The 20,310-nt window shown below is 44.5% G+C and overlaps 1 protein-coding gene across 1 annotated transcript; it reads right to left on the bottom strand.

The window, feature by feature from the left end:
• Window positions 1–3,082: 3,082 nt before the first annotated feature.
• LOC124053893 (calcium-activated potassium channel subunit beta-4-like) lies at window positions 3,083–18,571 on the bottom strand. Its single transcript, XM_046379464.1, has 4 exons — window positions 18,090–18,571; window positions 14,999–15,169; window positions 7,234–7,361; window positions 3,083–6,004 (listed from the first exon to the last, which is right to left on the bottom strand). The coding sequence occupies exons 1-4, from the start codon at window positions 18,252–18,254 to the stop codon at window positions 5,680–5,682; spliced, it is 789 nt and encodes a 262-aa protein (XP_046235420.1). The 5' UTR covers window positions 18,255–18,571; the 3' UTR covers window positions 3,083–5,679.
• Window positions 18,572–20,310: the final 1,739 nt, after the last annotated feature.

The following is a 20,310-nucleotide window of genomic DNA, read 5'->3' as shown; positions in this document are numbered from 1 at the left end:
TTTTCACCTCAATTTACGATTGCAATACCCCGTTTGACCACACGCCCTAATAGACGTTTGCCGTAAGTGTAATGCAGAGGGCGCTGTTTCACTCTCATCTCTGGTGAAGTAGCGCATTGCACAACTGTTCAAATATTGTTATGTGAAAACTGTGTCAATATTTTCTACTCTAAATTCATGTTTCTTCCAAAACATGAACTCTTTTCTGATTTTAATAAAATGTTTTCTGTACTCTGCAATGTTGCCTGCCTACTAATGGTATTTGTTGATAACCTCCACAGCATGGATTTAAAATAAATCATTAAAACATTTGCAGGGAGCTCGAGCCTGATTTGTCTAATCAGCAGCAGAGCTGAAAAGCACCTGTCTGGCTCTGTGAGGCCTTTAAACCAGAGAAAGGCTCAGTGTGAGTGTGACTAATTGAATATTCATTGATTACGAAGTACAAGTGGTCTGACTCAGTGTGTGTGCCCACTTGTCTGGTCAGTTCCCTCCATTTTGATGGGATTTGTGAATGAAAGAGTAGAGAAGGCAGGTAGGGACACACACACACACACACACTCATCCAAACAAACCCATGTTTTTATAATATCCACCAATCCCTGTGTACATTTTAATTCTTTTTATTGATTGTTAAACTTCAGTTTCGATACTGGACACCTTCGCTGTGTTCGTAATTTCCTTAGTCAAATCAAAAATTGTTCTCCTCCACACATTTACAACGATGAACCTTAAAATTCATACATAAATAAATGTGAAGTGAAGCAGAAAAGGATGAGGGCGACTCAGAGTGAAGACAAGGTGTGTTTTTATTTAAAGATCTCTATCAGGCACTATAGTTACCATCATTATGGATAAAACACGGGCGAAGCGGCTACCTGGGTCACATGGTGCACAGCTAAGGCTCAGAAGAGATGAAGGACGACAAAACACCTGCAGACGACACAGTGCAGAGTACAAAGGTGTGATATAAAGGAGAGGAGCTTCGTGCTCACTCATAATAATAATAATAATAATAATGACAATAATGATGATATTCATACATTAAATGAAAGACATCACATGGTGATTTTTACAGTGTGGAGTGAAATAAATCAGAAAATCAACTAAAATCTCATCATATACTGAAAACCATGTCTGTGAGAACACAACTCTCTGTTTTTATGGTGAGGAAGCGAAATACAGCGTTTAGTTGCTACTGCAGTTCACAGAATATGGCTTTAGATAGAAAATCTAACATCTAACTGATCTATGACAGAAAGACAACAGCTCAACGAGTCTCATAAAAATGCACAAAAATGCTACGGTGAAGCTACATTTTCTTTGGAGAGTACAATGAAAGAGAGAGTCAAGATGGCTTTGATTCAGTCACCACAGCTGAAACCTCGTTTATACTGCGTGGAAACAACAGTGGTGTGAAAAACAACAGCTAACGGCAGAAACAAATGTGACTTAAGGAAAGCCTTTAGTTCTTGTGTCTTGTCTTTCCTTTCCCTTTCTGGAAAGAAAAGACAAAGACAAGAGGGAGACAGAAGGAGGGAAATGAAATCTTTCAGGGGGAACACAAAAAATGAGAGTTTAAAAGGGAAGAAGAGAGAAGAAAACAGGAAACAATGTGGTGGATGCAGTTGTTTGTAAACTAACGACAGCTACATCATGAAGCTACATCAGGCCTTCCTGCTCTTGTCCCTAAACGCGTCTTCACTCTGCTGAGGACGTCGTCTGTTTTCCTGCTGTCACTCAACGTTACATCATGCTGTAAATTGCCTCTGAATGCAAACCAAACCATATATGAACGACATGAGAGCTCTGCCCCCTGGTGGCTGGCTGCAGTACAGCTCATAAGCTCCTCCCCCTTCACGTCATTCTTATTCTTTCATTTTAGGATGTTTGTTCAAGTGTTCATTTTTTTTCTGATAAGTTTGGTTTTAATTATTTAATGCTGAAAGTTATTTGATGGCTTTACTTTTGCACTGTGGGAGGAAATGGAGACGTGTCGGCCATCTTTAAAGATGTCAGTGATACAAGCATTGTGTTTGGAAACTGCTGTTTGTGGCTAACTAAGCTGTTTGGACAACATTAATTCAAACAAGGTCTAATCTTTGTTTTATAAGGTACAGTACAGTATCTTACTGGGGGGATAAGTACGGAGACCCAAATGGGACAAAAACTCAATTTTTACAAATTTGTGGTTCCACCCTTTGGTTTGGTTTTTGGTTTATGAAATCTTCAATTTTTCATTTTAGTTTTAAGTAAATATGGCTCTGCACGAAAAACTGAGGTTTTAGAGTCCATTTGAGTCCAACAGTTCTTCATCTGAGAAATATTGGAAACTAAAAATAACAAAACTTTAAAGCACTGTTTGTGCACATTATGCCTAAGGGGTGATAAATAAAGGTTTTACATTCATAGTTTGCTTTCAGCCAAAGTTTGCTAAGGACAAGCTCAAATCTGGTTTCTTCTCTTGCACAGGCCAAACTCAAACAACGACCACGAATCACAGACACATCTGAGACATCGAAATATCGACGCAGTGCGCACTTTTCCACGAGGAGTTGCACAACAAAATGTGCAACATTCAAGTTTACCACAAAACACGGTGAGAAAACCTGAACCTGAGGAGGAAAAGATGTATTTACAACAGTCGTCTCACACAGAAATCGGAGCCGCAGCAGCAGTTTTCATTGGCAGCGACACCACTTGTGGCTGTTCCTAAGCAACACGTCGGTAATTTTTAGACTTTTGGATGATGGTGTTGGTAGGAATTTGGAGACAACACTTGAAGATCATAAACTCCCCCGATACAGGATGAATCATGTTTGCTGATAGCAAATCTATTGTTAACTCTGCTGCGTGGCAGAAAAGAAATTTGGTCTCAAATTCAGCCTTTGAAAGTCATTGCACTTGAGACAATAATTCCACTTTTCCCAGCGCTGCTTCATTTGTTTCAAGGAGTTTGTAGAAATGAGCGTCAAAACAAGAAAGACACGGAAATCAAGAAAACGACAATCTCGAAACAGTATGATGAACGGTCCGACCAAACAACCAAACACGGCTGCTCTGTCAGTTTAGCCGTTTTCAACCGCAGAGTTGAACATTAGCCTGATTCAGCCTCTGGGGGTGATGGCCAATGTTTTGGGGCTTTTGGAACAGCTAGCAGATGCCTGGACCACAAACATCCAGGCCAAGACTTCCAGTCATTGTTCACGGTCTGGTCAGCAGTCTTGGCTTTCGTCTGACAAAGATCTTGTGGATGCGGAGACGTCGGGGTCCTGTTAGGTTTGAGCAGGTGTTGGTTGCATGCAGGTAAACAGCCTGTGTGGAGCAGATACCTGTCTGTGGAAACTATGAAGTCACAGACAGAATGTGAGTAACAGCTCCTCCACCCCAAAATGGATCCTCTAATTTCAGCTGTAAATCTCACCACTGGACAGAAGTGAAATAAAGAAAAGACAAAATTTTCCAGCCTTATTGCTTTCAGATCAGTGGCTCTCCAAATCGGCCAGGACACATGAAGAGACTCAGTGTAAACGGGGTCGAAAGCATCCTGCTTTGCTCACATGGTCTAGATTTTGTCCTCATTACCGCTGAAGGCAGCACTGGAAAAGCCTCAGGGCATCGGCCATGTGTTGTTTAATGTCCCCTTCCCCCGTGTTTACTGAGCAACAACACGTCTGTTTAACATTCAGCCATGAGGATACAACTCTGCTACGACATCCTTTCATTATGCTCTTAATTAGCTTCAAAGACTTGATGAAGCTTCAGCTGTTTAGAGGCTTGTTGGCTAGCAGGAAAACACTGCACAGACTAAGACTTATTTCTGCTAGACTGGTAGTCGTTGGATGAGCAGTTTGAGGTCTTGCAGCATGACTAATCACCAAAACAATCACTGATGTTGTTTGACGTTCTGGCAGGAGCAGAACTTTGGTTGGTTGTTTGTCTGGCAGTTAAAGTGACCTGATAACAACACATTAACAGTTTATCACATACTGGTAGTAGATTTGTGTACAAGGACATGAGTTGACCTGAGCGTGTCACACATCAGTTAAAGGTGAATGATTGTCTTAATAATACTGGCTCACAGGAGCAACTTGTAAAATATGGCCAGAATGAGCAGGCAGCCCCAAAAGTCTACTGTGGTCGTGTTTGGCTGTTGCTATGGCTACCGTTAGCTCAGTTAGCCGTGGAGCTAGTGGAGCCTACCTGGTCTGTTCACAGTAATGTAACTGGTTGTGTCTGCTGTGCTCCCAGTCTAACCTCCAGCATCACAGCTTGTGGTTTGTTCCTGCTTCCTGCAAACACCTTCATGGTTCAAAGGGCTCTCATTTCACTAACCAGGCGGCGGTTCAGAGTCCCAGAAACACCAGGAGCGGCTAATGATGAGTCAACAGCACATTTGAATACATAAATAAATGATAAAGTTTAATTATTTAGGTTTACCTCCAATCAGATTGATCTATAAATGTATCCCCACTTACTCCAGCAGCTTGTTAACTTTGTTTTTCACATGACGAACGTACATTTACTCAGTGATAGTTGTTGATCAGGATGATAATGAAAAGAATACATTAAAGATACTTGGGAAAGCTGAAAAATAATAGCTTATTAATTTAATCAACTGATTGGAGGCAAAGGAACTATTGTTTTCACTTACCGCAGAACTCACTGAGATATAAATTTGTACTTTTGCCACTAGTCACTACAAATCCAACACAAATTTAGTCAACTCTTTTTATCTGTGGAAGGACGGCCATTTTTATATAACTTAAAAGTGTTCTTTTTAGCAGAACTGAACAGACACTGTGAGTGATATGGAACCAAAGACCTTTGCTGGTTAGCAGCTGGTCAAAAGGGGGCCAGTTGAGGGGCCACCACCGGTTTGGCTGTAATCGAGAGTCATGGTGACGGCACAGGGCCACACAAAAGAAAAGCAGGAAAAACAATAAAAAGTCCCCAAAACAATTCCAGAAATACGAGACTGTAACAACAGGAGGACTGAGAGGGTGGAAGGAAAGAAGAGAAGAAAGTGTTAGTGCATCAAAAAGATAAAATCATAAAATCTGTAGATTTTTGGATGCTAAGGAATCACTGACTTTGTCACAGGGTTCAAATAGTTCTGTCTGACTGCTGGTATACACTTATTTATCCCCGAATATGTAGAGTAAACCAACAGAAACCCTCAGCGAAAGTCACAGAAGCTCGAGAAACAGCAGCTAGCCTGAAGAGATGCTGAAGAGGACTTTGGCTCGGCTATCAACAGCTATGGCTACTGGGACTCAAAGGGAAAACTACATTAACAGTAGAGCTACAGTTGGACCGCAGTTCAGAGCAGTTGGGTTCCATGTGTGAATCCTCAGGTTTGACTCTATCACAGCACTGTAGTCATTAGACTAACTCTTCATAATGACTCGTAGTGAGGAGATTCAGCTCGACGCCGCTGATCCAGCTGGTCGGGTTTCAATCAAAGATGCTGATGTTTCTGCTGAAATCTATAGGCAACAGGGTGGATTTCCCCTCGTCCTCTTTTCCTAGTCCCTCCTGGTTTTTCTGATCATACACACCACACCAGACCGCAGTGGGCTGTTGGAGGCGTCCTCAGCCATGTGGTCGACTTCGCCCACCAGCTCGTTAGCAATCCCAGTGAATTTCACCAGGCGGCCAAACAGTCTCCGGTTCATCCTAATGTTCGCGATCGCGGCGTCGCACCGGCACCGCAAACAGCGGCAGGGTCCTTGTCGGTGACGACAGCTCGGGGTCAGAGTTCGTCGACAGGGGGTCTTCGGGCTTGTGTCCACGGCGGTTTGAGGGCGTGGCAGAAAGGTCTTGGCACACTTCATAGGAGCACTTCCTCTTCTGCAGAGCCTCAGCTCGAACAGCCAGGGAGCGCGCACACACCGTCAGGAGCACGATGAGCGTGCCCAGCAGGAGCGACACCATTGGCCAGAGGACACAGTGCAGCAGGACGCTGGTGTCGTGGGAACGGCGCCACAACACGTCGTCTGGCCTGAAATCACAACACGCAGAAAGAATAAAGAAACAGTAAAAGCAGAATTTACAGCTGGCGTTTCGCTGCTCTGCATGGGGTTTGTCTTTTTCTGGATCAACAACAACTGCAGATGTTTGACATTAAGAGAAGATTATTTAGTATTATTTTTAATAACAGACTCCTAAAGAAACCCATGATGAGACCTCTGCAGGAGCAGTTCACTGAGGAGTTAATCAAACAGTCACCGTGAGTGAACGACTCACCTAACTGACTCTGTGTTCCTGTGAGGGCCGGGCCCCTCCCTGGACGTGGTCCTGAGTCCATCAAAAAGTTCACACTATGCAAAGCAAAGTCAAGTCCTAACCCCACGGGCCTGCATTAGGAGATTCACAGAAGCTCTCTGGACATGAGCTTCACGCCGCCTCTGAAATCACTTTGTACGCCGAGTGCCTGACTGTGTCTCCTCACCTTAACAAACCTTTTGAGTGCTCCAGTTCTCTTTCTCTACAGCTCATCTGTAGCATCAAACAGATCCCACTGGGCCCTCCTTTATGAAGCAGCGTTTCCTTATTCTGATCCCTCTGCCGCAGAGATATAAATAAAACTAGCCAAGGTCACAGGTAAGCACCGTCTGTGAATAATAGGAGGATTAAGCTGACACGCCAAAGGGGATCTCTGTTTTTCTCCATCTCATCAATTTTTGTTCACAGAATAAAAGCAGCTGCGCTTTTTAACAGGCCGACATAACCTGAATAAAACAGAAAAGGAGAACTTCTTTCATCTCCAACAAGCCACAACCGTCTCCCTTTATACTCCCCTGCAGCTCCAGGTTACGAGTTTCACTCGCCGCAGAGGATATCGTGCACTAATCATCATTTACCTGTATTTCCACAAAGGTGTTTGGTTTGGTCCAGGTTTGGGGTCTGGTGCAGAAAAAATCCCTCAAAGTGCAAATAGCTCAAATTTATATTTCTGCACACCACAAACAGAACCACAAACTATAGTGGTTTGAGAAATGTCCATCACCAAATGTCTGAGGGGTCAAAGGTCCCAGGCAGCAAAGTGAGAGGTGGGAACGTGTGATGCTGCAGGGCGTGGCGGCCATCTGTAATCTCCTGTGGTAACGAGGATCTGTCGCCGAGGCAAATTTCACAGCATCACACATCCCCGATTCCAATTTGTCTGAATCACACCTGAAAATAGACTTCATCATAGTGTGTGTGTGCGTGTGTGTGTGTGTGTGTCACCTCCTCTGCTGGTTGAAGAAGCAGGTGAAGGACTGACTGCTGACCTCTTTGGTGAAGTAATCTTCCCACCACAAAACGCTGTCTCTGTTTTTCTGGTTGTCCCTCTCACAGGGAGGGACGTAGGAACACTGAGAGACGAAAAACAGATCGATATCAACACCACAGCCTTCAGTAAGATGAGATAAGATGATCATTCATTGATCCCCACAGGAAAAATCCAGGCTGCAGCAGCACAAAAACAGAAATAAATACAGAGAAAAAGTGACAAGTACAAAATAAGTAATTAGAAGTACATGAAGAAAAACTAAGAGAGCGATTATACTGCAAAGAAATACTTACACACAATAAGACATAATGTGATTATTAATCATACGTGAACACACAGTGGACTGTTTCCACAACAGTCGTGAAGGACTCACTATTCTCACAAGTTTTCCAAACCAACTGAATATTTCCTCCTCAGTATTGAAGCAGCTTCTCATTAGTTTTGTGTTCAATAAAAACGTTGCTCTCACAAAGCAGTTAAACATTCACTTCAACACAACCAGGTGGTCAGTTCGTCTCTGTTTGGTCAGATGTGGCAGGACAAATCTGACAGACTCTAAAAGTGACAGTGCTGTTCGCCCAGCAGGGGGCGCTGTAATAAGGTCAACACAAGGTGAAGGTTTAATGCTGATTGGCTCAGAGGGGGTCTGCATCGCTCACTTCTTCTTCCGTTTAGTTTTAGTTTCAGCTTCCAAATGTAACTGCGCTCACACACACACAGTCACGTAGCAGGAGGCTGATTGGTGCCATGGTGGTTACCGTGGATCAGCTGGTTGCTATGACGATGGTGTGATTGGTATATAGGAGGGGGCTGCGGTGGGGGGAATCGTGATGCTCGCAACCTGAGGCACATGTGAGCTCAGTGAACACCATTAAACTGCCATGAAGGAAGAGACGACAAAAACACAAACACGCACATTAAAGTGAGACTTCCTGTCTGCGGCGCCGCTCATTCTCGCAGTGCGTCTCAGTGTCCCATTCATGATCCTCAGCTGACGAGCCCCGGAGACCCCACCCATTCAGAGTGTGGAAATGGATCATCTGATTGGCTGAACAGATACAATCCTACATTGTACTAAAGCTGTCAGACAAATGCAGTGCAGTACAAAGTGCAGTATTTCCCACTCCTTGAGTACATGTACTCAGTCCCATAGCAGCACTTGTAGTTTGTGTCCATGAGTACTTTCTGATTTCACATATCAGGACGTGACCGCTGACGTGACGACCTCAGCTGAGTCTGAAGTCTGTATGATCATCAGTGGATGTTTGTTGGTCTGACTGCATGTCATGTGTGTGTGTGTGTGTGTGTGTGTGTGTGTGAGTGTGTGTGTGTGTGTGTGTGTGTGTGTGAGTGTGTGTGTGTGTGTGTGTTTCAGGTAATTGTAAGCTTACTACCAAGCCATTCATCTTCAACATCATTCATCAACCAGCCAATCAAACATGCCTTGACTGATGACATCATAAGTGGGTCGCCCTCCTGCATGATTGCGGTTGCTATGCCAACAGGTGCAAGTTAAAATTGCGTGTGTGTGTGTGTGCTGTAGTCCCTGATAAGTGGCCTAAATGAGATGAGTCTAGTGTGTGTTGACATGTGGACCACCTGATCAGGATCAGGGACACACTGACACATTAGAAGCAGGTTTGGTCTTTCAGATGGCTGGAACAGAATCACAGCTGTAACTGAGTCTCACGGTTTTTCTGTCTTTTTAATGTGCTCATTCATTGTCTTAATGTTTCTTATATTTTGTAATGTAAACACCCCAGAGAGAAAAGTTTAATATGTTCTAGATGTATTGACGCTTCAGCTGTATAAAAACATGGACTCCTGAACTTTATTTTGAACATTTAAAGTCCAAACTTTATCATTTCAAGCTTCCTCCATTGAGCTGCTGTCCGACACATCAAAGCCACACGGATGTGACAGCACACAAACAATTAGCTGCGAGTGTGCGAGCATCAATCACTTCCTGACAGGCTGACAGCACAAACGCAGCTCGTCCTGATTGGATCAGTCAAGGAGAGAAAAGCAGAAGTGAACTTTGTCCTCTCTCTATGAGTCACTGGGACAACTCACAAGGGATAAATGGGTGAACAAACTAGCTAGCTATGCTAATGCTAGTCATTCATGATGTTTCAGTCCCTTTTTACAGCATCGAATAACTCATTCAAACCAAACAGACAAAGGAACACTTGAACAAACATCAGCGTGATAAAAACAAACTAAAATGACAGAAAACTTGGGCTTCACTCATGTTGGCCATTTTTATGCACAGTCAGTTCTCTGTATTAATACATAATGCTGTTTTCCAACTGTGCCATAAAGAATAAACTCTTTGACTAAAACAAAAATCTGACAACGTTAACCATCCAGACTGTCTGCTGACTTTATCAGAGTTATTATGTCCTCATTATGAATGTAAATAGATGATCAGGATGTGTGTGTGTTTTGTCTTCAGTGACCTGCTGTTGCCTTTCTGTCTGACTCTGCACACGGCTAAACAGATTAACATGAGGCCACATCTACCTTAAAGATTAAGATTAAGATTAAAGTGACATATTTTGTCATTGGAGGGAACTCACTCCAACGAAATTTGTTCTCTGCATTTAACCCACCCAAGTGACGTGCACACACACACAGCAAACCCGGGGCAGTGGGCGACCGCGTGCAGCGCCCGGGGAGCAGTGGGGGTTAGGTACCTTGCTCAAGGGTACCTCAGCCATGGACACCGGGACGGGGAATCGAACCAGCGATCCACCGGTTACGGGTCCGACACCCTAACCGCTGATCCACGACTACCTGTCTGTCTGTCTGCCTGTCTGTCTGTCTGCCTGTCTGTCTGCCTGTCTGCCTGCCTGCCTGCCTGCCTGCCTGCCTGTCTGTCTGTCTGTCTCTCATCGTCTGGAGGGTGGATGAACTGGACAGTGATGAATCTGCAGGTGAGCGTGTGCTTATTTAAGCACCTGAGAGGAGGAAAGAGCACATCCTAACGGGACCTCCAAAATAAAATTAGAACATAATGTTTGTTGTTGCCTTTCAAAATGCTCCACCTGAGAATGAGAGAAACGACTCCAGACTGTTTGTGACTGTTTAACAGTGATGGAAGGAGCACTCAAATCCTGTGCTTCAGTAGGAGTAACAATATCACACTGTAGAAATACTCTGTTTGAAGTCACAGCATTTGAAAGCTTAGGTCAAAATATTATCATTAAAACATACCCAAAACTGTAAAAGTAAAAGCACTCATTATGCAAAATCATCACAGAATAAAATACTAGATGATAATTATTGCAGTAAATCTTTTAATGCATGAGAGTGTTTCTACAAACAGTTACATCCCGTCACACGGGACAGGATACTCAGAAAAATGACTAAAATCTTCTTGTTGCAGGAAAATGTCAGCGATTATTATTTCAGAAACGGTTGTGATGTAGCGAGGGAGTGAAGCGGGGGGAGACGGAGGATCCTGGCTGGGCAGGGAGTCACCAACGCCCCCCTCTGACGTCCTGGAGCTCCAGAAGCCCTGCCTCATTACGTTTAATTAGTTTAAGATAGCATCACACGCACACACACACACACACACACACACACACACACACACACACACACACCATGGCTGCTGTCGCTGTTCCTCAGTGATCACATTATTTTCTTTTTTCACCTTTTCAGCAGATTGGTTGTGTTGTTGTTGCTGTGTTTCCACACTAACGAGGTCCAAACGTCTCCATGCGGTTTAACTGCGTTTGGGATCAGAGTTCAGTTGTTAATATTAAAACAGAGCTGAAAGTCAAAGGCGAGCGCTGTCCTCTGGTTACCCGCCCCTCCTGTCATTTACATTTATAACCTAATTAAGTCATAAACGAGGAAATTACTCTGCGGTAATTGGCTGAGTGAAGCCACCCACCTGCCTTCATCTCCTGCCTTCCTTCCTCTCACACTGCGTTCTCGTCTCCGGCCAGACGCCACATCACCGTTTCACGGCTCAAAGCACACGATTCAGCACCAATTTGCTCCTTAAAAGACAGGAAGCGTCTGAAATGAATCTGCAGTCGAGGCGGGATGACTGAGAGCTCCTCGGCTGGGCTCAATAAGCACTTCGGCTTTCAAATCTTGGCGGCATTTCGTATGTTGTGTTTGATTTTCACCAAAAGTTCATTCTGAACTTTTGCCACTGCAGTGAAGCTAACTCATCCAGGGGTCGACCGATTTGTTTTCTGTCAGGGTCAGCACTGATTATTGGCAATCAAAGAGACCAATAACTGATATACACCTGCACCTGAAAATCTCTGCGTCCCCCTGCACAATGACCAGAGATGGAATGCGACCGAGTACTCGAGTACCAAGTGCTGTACTTGCTGAAATGTTGAGGTACCTGAGAAAATCAGGTGATAATTTGTTTAAATGACTCATTTAAATCTCTGCTTAAAGTTCCCAGCCTCCTGCTGCTAGCTGTCACAGTGCATTGTGGGAAACGCAGGAGGTGAGCACAAGCTGCAGAAGAGTCACGTTAAGGTAAAAAGTCAACAGTCACACATCACAGAGACGATCAGATCATCAAAACACACAAAACACAGGCAGCCAACATGGCAGCCGCAAAAACACGGCGAGTAACACACATCATGAACATAACATCTGCATAGCACGGAGTGTGTGTGTGTGTTGAGATATTACTTCCAAAGCCAAAGCAGCTTTAGTTTGCTGTTAAGACTGCAGCACTAAAATATATCATGTGATGGACACACACACACACACACACACACACACACACCACAGCAGCTCAGCTGTCTGTAAAACTCTGGTGGTCCATTTATTTTTCCCTGCAGTCATTTTCTCTGCTGTCGTCTCCGCAGTTCATTTTTGTGTATGAACTGAACTCCTGACCTCAATAAACTGTGGAGGATCAAGAAGTGCGTCTCACTGTGTGTGTGTGTGTGTGTGTGTGTGTGTGTGTGTGTGTGTTCCACAGGTTATCAAGCTGACGCCTGGCGTGGAGACATTTTGTCACTGTGCTGTTGTCTGAACCTGAGCGGCGTCTCTTCCTGTCACGGCTGACGACACACACACGCTCAGCAGATTTCAGACCTCAAACTGGTCTTCACAGAGCAGCAGCCAACAGTCCAAAGTGTGACTGAGGAAACTGTGTGTGACATTGAAGCTGTTTCAGTCGCTCAGTCTCATTTTCAGTAATTAAACTTCTTTTTGCTGTCTGAAAGCAGTTTAGTAATGTTTTCTGTTTTCTTTTTAATCATTTCTATTTTTATTTTATTTCTATTTTTATTTTTTTGTTATTTTATTTTTAAGTGAATTTTTTATAAAAAATGTCTTTTCTTTCCTAAATTCCATGTTATTGTATTATTGTATATTTTCAATCATTTCAAATTATTTCTGGAAGTCAGCAGCTGCGTGAACAGAACTACGGTAAGCACTGAGGGCCAAAGCTGATGTGTGTTTGTGATGTTCCAGACAGGCAGTTTGGGCCTCAGTCATTACTCTTCAGACTGGTCCTTTAACACGAGCTGAAGCTGCTGTTGATCTTTAATGTCATGTCAGTCATCTGGTCCACAGGCGGCTCCATTAACTAATCGCCCCCCGTAGACTCAACACCAATTAACTCCGGGTCTCCTCGGCTGTCTCTCACTCAGCTCGTCTACAGGCACAGCGTCCACTTTAGACACGGCTGCTATTAACTCTGCCTGTCTGTCTCCCTGCCTGCCTAACTGTCTACCTGCTTGTCTGCCTGCTTGCCTGTCTGTCTGTCTGCCTGTCTGTTAATGATGTTTTTCATTCTGAACATTCAGAGCTTGTTGGGGGCGGAGCCTCAAAGGTCCCCTGAGTGAAGTGTGACTCCCCCTCCCTCCCTCCCTCCCTCCCTCCCTCATTAGTAACATATAAAAGGTCGAGGGGAGACAGAGTGACATCCATTCTAATATCCAGCCTCTGTCTGTCTCCCTCCATTGGACATTAAAGGATTTCTGAATGAAGCGTGACTTGTCTCTCTCTCTCTGTGTCTCTACACATCATCTCTGTTGCGGTCACCATGGCGACCGAGCAGCTCGGATGACGCGTCTTCTCTCCCCTCTATATTTACTCTGTTGCTGTAGCGACGACCCAGACGTGCACTAAAGAAGAGGAAGATTAGAGGAGGAAGACGTCCCTTGGACAGGCGGACGGATGTTGACTGTATTGGTCTGTGTTTTATTTTTGTTTTTCGGCTGAGGACACACTCGTCTCCTCGTCTCAGTCTCTCTGGCGAGGGGTGTTCCTGACGCCTGAACGCTACACCCTCATGTGATAGCTGAACGTGTCATTCCGAAACGCGTCCACGCTTCTGGTTTCAGGCTGTCCGTCACATGTGGCAGGAAATCGCTCCCCTCAGTGTTGAAGAGTTACGATTGGTGCAGCGTCCCAGCAACAGCTGACGGGAACAACAACACATCCTAACTTTGTGGAACGAAGCTGCGCTGCTCTCCAGCTGATGCTCTGAACGCATGCTGACACAAAGTGTTAAAGTTTCCCTTCATTTAAAGGTGAAGCAAAACCCAAACAAGGAAAAGCAGACACAATATGACAGTGTCCATATGTCCACATACATGGAGCTTAAACTGAACCACACACACACACACACACACACGATCACACATGGTGTCAGCTGTGATGTGTTTGCTGTCAGCTGTTTGTTAATGGTGCTTTAAGTCCTACATTCACACACTCAGAGCCTGAATGAGGTCTTCGTTCTCACTTCTCGTCTATTTCTGTTCGCCTCACGACATGAAAACCAGTCAGACTGAACCTCTCGTGACGCTCAAACCAAAACACGCAATTCACAAGACTGCTGCCGCGCCTCCCTTTTTATCTGTGCCTGTTTCAGCGTCCGACCTCAGATTCACCTGATCTTACATTTTGATGCATCGTGCCAACGGCTCATCTTAAACCAGCCTGAAATCAGCACCGCCTGTCCCGTGACCACACGAATTCACTTTAGCTTCACTTCAACGGTCTGATGTTAAAAATGTCACTCATCGACTAAAATGTAATCGACTCTGATTAATGAGCTTCTGTCAACTGTTTCCTTAGCATTTATTTGTCCATGTGTCCAACAAAGCCATTAATACTCGCTTAAAAGCTGTCCTCAACTTCTTTGTTAAAGTGGAAATTAGAAGTGTAATCGGTATCATTTTAATGGCTCTCTGCACAAAATGAAACTAAAAATACAGTGTCTGCAGAGTTGATGCAGCATTAGAATACTCACAATAAGTCCTCTTGCCATTAAACACAACACGCATCAGCTCATTTAAACCAAGTTGGCAAAGAAAATGCAAATGGATGCTGGTGTGTATTATAATTATTATGAGCTCAGTGGTTGATGGAGATAAAGACCAGGTGGAGCTGATACTCCAGGCGATGAAAAAAAAAGTTTACGAAAAGATCTGCGGCGAGGAAGAAGAGGGTGAAGATGTAAACTGCGGTCCAGTCAATACGTGTACATCTGACTTCATCACAGGTCGGTTAATGATGTCACTGAGTAAATAAAATATGTGCTGAGCGAGCCTGCAGGCCTGAGCGAATCAGAGAAGATTACTGACGAGTGCTGTGGTCCCACCATAAAACACCTGCTTTTTTGAATGGAGTTTGGTCTGGAGAACGTGCTGCCAGCAGATGTTCCCACAGAAGCTGGTTTTGCTGTTAGCCACAGTGAAATGACTAAAAGCAGTTTGGTCGTACCTTTGGGTTGAGGACGAGCTGCTGCTCATCGAAGTGCAGCAGAGCCACAGAGTTCGACTCTGAGTTGTTCACGAAGATCTGCAGGCAGGGATACAAAGACGTCCCCTTACAGTCCGCACCGCACGTGAACACGCACTCGAACATCTCCTCTGGACGCAACACTGACACCACCTGCAGGGGGGGGCAGAAAATGGCCGTCAGATTTATTTTTCACTGCAAACAACATGCAAGCAGTTTTCACACACACACACGTATATAAATTACATTATTGGAAACTGATTGATTGGTCGATGCCTCCTTCAAATAGCTGCTGTTCAACAGTAGCTTAGGAGCCATTAGCGAGGCAGGTCCTTCATGAGATACTGACACCTTTTTAAACACTTTACTGACTCTTAAAAAACATGTAATCAGTTTTGTTCATGTTTGTTATTATTTTAATGGGAATTAATTGCTAAACCGCTCCACGACTGTCCAAAATCAGCTTAGCAGCCAATAACAAACCACAATCTGTTGCTTTACATTTTTAACTCTATTTGTGTTTTTGCACCCTGGACAGACTACTGTTAAAAAAATAAATACAATACTTTCATTATATTTAGTGGGAAATGAAGTGACTGCCAAACAAAAATTAACTTCTACTTCAGTCTACGCCTGCCTGTTTCCAACAGTTACTAAGACTTTTTATTGTAAATCTACAGGGTTATCAATGTAAACTAAAATAATGTGTGAATTGCAGATCAGTGACAGTGACTAAGCTCATACATTGAACTGTCCAGATTACAACCTGAGTGATTTATCTGTTTCCAAATTAAATGAACAGAAGTGACTTTAAATATCAAGACACAGTAAACTCATAATCAGTCTATGCAGATTGGACAAAAGTCCAACCTTTCTTCATCGCCGAAAAGGTCAGTGAAGTCCGAGTATTGTGATTTATGTTACATTAAGCTCTGGATTAGTGAATGACAGTGCGAGTTAGGATTGTGATTTAAGGCACGAGGCTTCCACTCTGTGTAATGCACGAACGTCACTTCAGGACAACGCAATAAGCTAACAGCCAAATAAATCAAGTTGGTATGAATTCATCATCCGCAGTGAACAGCTCGGACTGCAGGCTGTAACTCATGTCGTGAAAAAACTCCCAGCAGCCTCTGAATGCTGTGCAAACAGTTCTAATAATCCACAGTGGAAAGTGACGCAGCGCGAAGGAACCGAATGACCCCCAGGTGGAGGAACCCACTTCAACAAAAGAGATTAAAATAAACAGCCTGAGGTTGGCTGAACTGCTACTTCCAACAATAATTTTAGATTTTTGACAAAACTAAAGGCTAAGTCCTGATTTTCTGAGTCTGGTACAGGAAGATACTGATTGGTTTGGATGTTTTCCAACTGGACCGACAGCCGTCACTGAGCACCACCTCAGACCCAGTCGTTAAATAAAAATCACAGACGTGGACAACAATTCAGGGGCTTGTAGAAACGTCACTTTTCAAGCACACTCAGGCTGATGGATGAGAATCCCAAACAGTCTTCAGTCACTTGAATGATGTATCCCTCAGTCAGTGGAGACCTTAACCTGCTGGTGGCACCGGAGCCCCTTTGGGTCCCCAGAGGCCCCAGAGAAGAGTTCAGGTAAGCCGCCAGGCGCTGCTCTTTATCAGAGGTGGGCAATCGATCCAGATTCGACAAATCCACCATCGTGGGCCCCTTTGGCTGCGTGGTGGAACAGAACCACAACTTGAGTCACCACCTGTCAGGTACCAGCAGGTGTTCATCCAGTCCTTTTTGGCTTGATGCACCATGCTGAGGTGAAAGAGCAGAAGAGAGAAGCTTCACCGAGTTGGGATTTGTGCTTCAGGACTAACTGATTGGTTAGTCAAAGTGTGGTTAACTTCCACCCAGCCGCCCCCTCCCTCCGGCTCTTCCTGGTGGAGGTGTTCCCAGACCTGATGAGATATTTCAGCTCCGGCTCACTTCCCTGAGCTTTTCTACTGTGGACGAGAAGAGAGCTGGGAATCACCAAACATATTCAGCTCCACCAGACGGGGACCACGAGTCTGGACCGGAGTGGTTAACCAGCTGATGTTGCCATCTGTTGAGATGCTCCAACCGTCAGCGACTGCAGCTTCAGCGACAGCACGACCGCTGGGTGACGGCTCAGAGTGTCTGATCCTGTCAGATCATCTTCACTGTCCATCGGAGCGACCGGGACGACCAATCGGGATCAGAGTTTGTCCTGCTTTATCACCTCACTCTGTACAAAAAGTATCTCAACCTGAGCCACAGAAACCAGGCAGCACCACGTCTGAGATCAGCATTTTCTGAACAATAATCATGAAGTACCAGTACCTCACCAGTTTACAGCATATGTTTATATACTGTAAACAAGGGAAAGGCGTCTTAGGATTGAGTCACGAGAGCAGAAGCCATTTAACAACACGATACGATCCTGTCACCACAAAATGACGTCTTGTTTGACTAAAAAATAGTACAAATATTCAGCTTCCTGGGATATAAACAAAGAAAAACATTAAATATTACCAAAAGAATCAGGTCGTCGTGGTACCTGACACAGGCAATCCGACAATACAAATACTTCTTAAAAGTTTTATACTAGCTACAAAAGTACTTCAAATGTTTCATATTGCTGTTATTACTGCGACTAATAAAACCTACGAATACTAAAAAAGCTCCACAGCATCACTCAAACTCTTCTGGACACCAACAGCACAAAAAATGACCACAAATACTAAATCTGTACTAATTCTGACAAAACAATGGTCATATTCTAAGAAATCCTAATAAAAGAAAAACTGAATACAAAACAAATACTTCTGTCAGTACCACAAGCACAAATACACCGAGAAGTTACACAGCAGGCAGTGACTCCGCTAAAAGTATCAGTACAGGTGGAGTACTGGGCTCCTGTTTTAACTCTTACTTCTTCCACTAACCCTCCAACTACTACTACTACTACTACTACTACTACTACTACCACACCAACTATCAGACTTCTACACCTTCGGCAGTACAGGCTGGAGGCTCCGGCAGCGGCCGGCGGCGGCTGCTCGGGGCTCGTAGCCGGGCTCACCGTGCAGTTGGCCGGCTTGCTCTGGAGGCTCTGCAGCGTCGGGCTGAGCCAGCAGAAGCCCAGGATGAAGAGGCTGAGGATCCCGCAGGCGATCAGGAACAGACCCAGCCGGATGCTCTTGTCCTCGGCCTCGGAGTACTCGTACGACACCCGCATCTTCGCCATGGCAGCTTCGCGGAGACTCCCGCCGGCATGGAGAGGAGGACCGGAGGAAGAGGAGGAGGAGAGAAGGAGGAGGAGGAGGAGGAGGATGGAAGGATGGATGGATGGATGGATGGAGGAGGCGACGCTGTTCGCCTGCCGCTGAGAAACTGTTGGGCTGAAGCAGCAGCCGCTTTCTGTCTCTGAATCTGCTTCACCTCCCTCCTCTTCTATCTCTCCATTTTATACTCCTCCCGTCCTCCCTCCTGTCGTCGCTCATCTCTCACTCCGCTCTTCCCCTGTTGACACAAGTACTCAGCTCGTGTACTCGAGTTAAAGTACTAAGAGAGTTCGTTTAATTCAACTCAGTAGATTTTCTGCTCTTCTCAAGTACAGATTACGTGTACTGCTGTGTACTGCACACCTCAGAGGGAAATACTGCACTTCACCAATATAAACTACAATCAAACTAAATACAAAGTGCTGCTGAAGTCGACGGGAATGTCTTTGGTTTGGCAAGTCTCATAAAGTATTGGACAAATTACATTTCTGACCTGATGGTGGCGCTAGACGGATTATTGGGTTACAAGAAAATGTGGACCAAAGCGTTGGATTTAAAAGTCTTTAAAAGCTTTTAATCCGGGTTCAGATTCACCTGAGAGGGCTTCTTGTCAGGTTACTACAAGCTGTAGTATTTCGGTGTACTGCAGTAGTACACGTGGTTTGTCCTGATGATGAAGCCGTTGTGCCATCACTGTCAAACCGTCCTGTCGCTCAGTTTCTGCACTATCAAATATACTACAAATGTGTACATCCACAGTGTCCGAATCAGAGTGTGAATAATATAATCCGAGAGTCACGAAGTCTCACTAAAATGTTTTGAAAATGACGCTTCATGTTTCACCTTATGCTAACTTCCGGTCAGAACGTTAGCTTGCTAGCATCCGCCTAACGACACATCCTGAGACACTGAAACAATAAAAGTTATAAAAATGGAGTATTGGTATTAGAATGGCAGTTTTATTTCTCTTTCCCGCCGTAGGGAAGGCTGCGTTTGACCATCTCTGTAACTTTGTAAAGCGTCCGGCAGCCATGTTTGTATCAGTTCTCAGGTGAGTAAATGAGTGAAACACTGAGTGTCTCTCAGAAAAGGTGCTCCATCATCCCCACGTTTAAACGATATCCGGTGTGGCTTCCTGTCTGACAGCAGATCCACAGAGAAAAGATTGCTCACATTACTGATTTTTCAGATTAGAAAAAGTGCTTTTACAAACTGCCACTGAGACCAAACTATCTGGAGAAAACCACGCGTTTCCTCGTGGGCTGAGGAAATTCTATGTCTCAAAATAAATAAAGCATTTAAAAAGCCAGTGGGCTGTCTGGAAAATGCAGGTTTTTCGTGGAAAGTTTGGGGATGTATGGTTTTTATGGTCCAACATGTGGCGGGGGCCCTGAACGCAGAAGGGTGGAGCAGCTGATTGATGATCACGGCGTCACGTATGGCTGCAATGCTCAGGTGTCCACATACTTTTGGCCACGTGGTGCAGCCTGTGGCTACCCGGGAGGTTTCTATGGTTTCATCTCTCTGTCTGTCTGTCTGTCTGTCTGCGGGTTGACTGATGCTCGGTCGCCCCGGTGGCCTGATGATTCAATCCAGATTTGTGTTTTATTTGGCCGCTGGCTGCTTGCTGTTCTCGCAGCGTTACATGCAGCCTGAGATAAGCCTCTTAGCGGAGGGGGGCACGTCAGCCTGCCTCTCAGGAACAGCCTCCGTTTGTCAGGCCACCGGCACAAAGCGCCACGGTTCACGGCCGTCCTTATGAGGATATTTTAGCTCGTAATTCAAAAGTCCAAATAGAAAAGCAAAAGGATTAAATGAAAAAGATCATTATTTTACTGCACTACTAGGAACAATTAGGCCATGATTAAAAAGAGAAAAGAAATTGAAAAAGCAAATTTAAAATGTAAATGAAAGCTTTTTCATTTCCCTTTGAGCTTCGTGTTGTTTCCCTTCTTTTTATTTCTACTGTCGTTTCCATTTTAGCTTTGGTTTTTTGCTTTTTCATTTCCTTCTGTGGTC

Source organism: Scatophagus argus, chromosome 22, assembly GCF_020382885.2.
Source record: "Scatophagus argus isolate fScaArg1 chromosome 22, fScaArg1.pri, whole genome shotgun sequence".
Lineage (NCBI taxonomy): Eukaryota > Metazoa > Chordata > Actinopteri > Scatophagidae > Scatophagus > Scatophagus argus.
This window is presented reverse-complemented; position numbering and strand designations above follow the sequence as displayed.

What these genes read in the sequence shown, in the direction of transcription:
- LOC124053893 (XM_046379464.1), bottom strand. Translation starts at nt 18,254, where the DNA reads ATGGCGAAGATGCGGGTGTCGTACGAGTACTCCGAGGCCGAGGACAAG. An exon ending in GCAAGCCGGCCAACTGCACG is followed by an intron (nt 15,170 to 18,089) that starts GTGAGCCCGGCT and finishes CCCCCCCTGCAG; the next exon opens with GTGGTGTCAGTGTTGCGTCC. An exon ending in TTCTTCAACCAGCAGAGGAG is followed by an intron (nt 6,005 to 7,233) that starts GTGACACACACA and finishes TTGTGATTTCAG; the next exon opens with GCCAGACGACGTGTTGTGGC.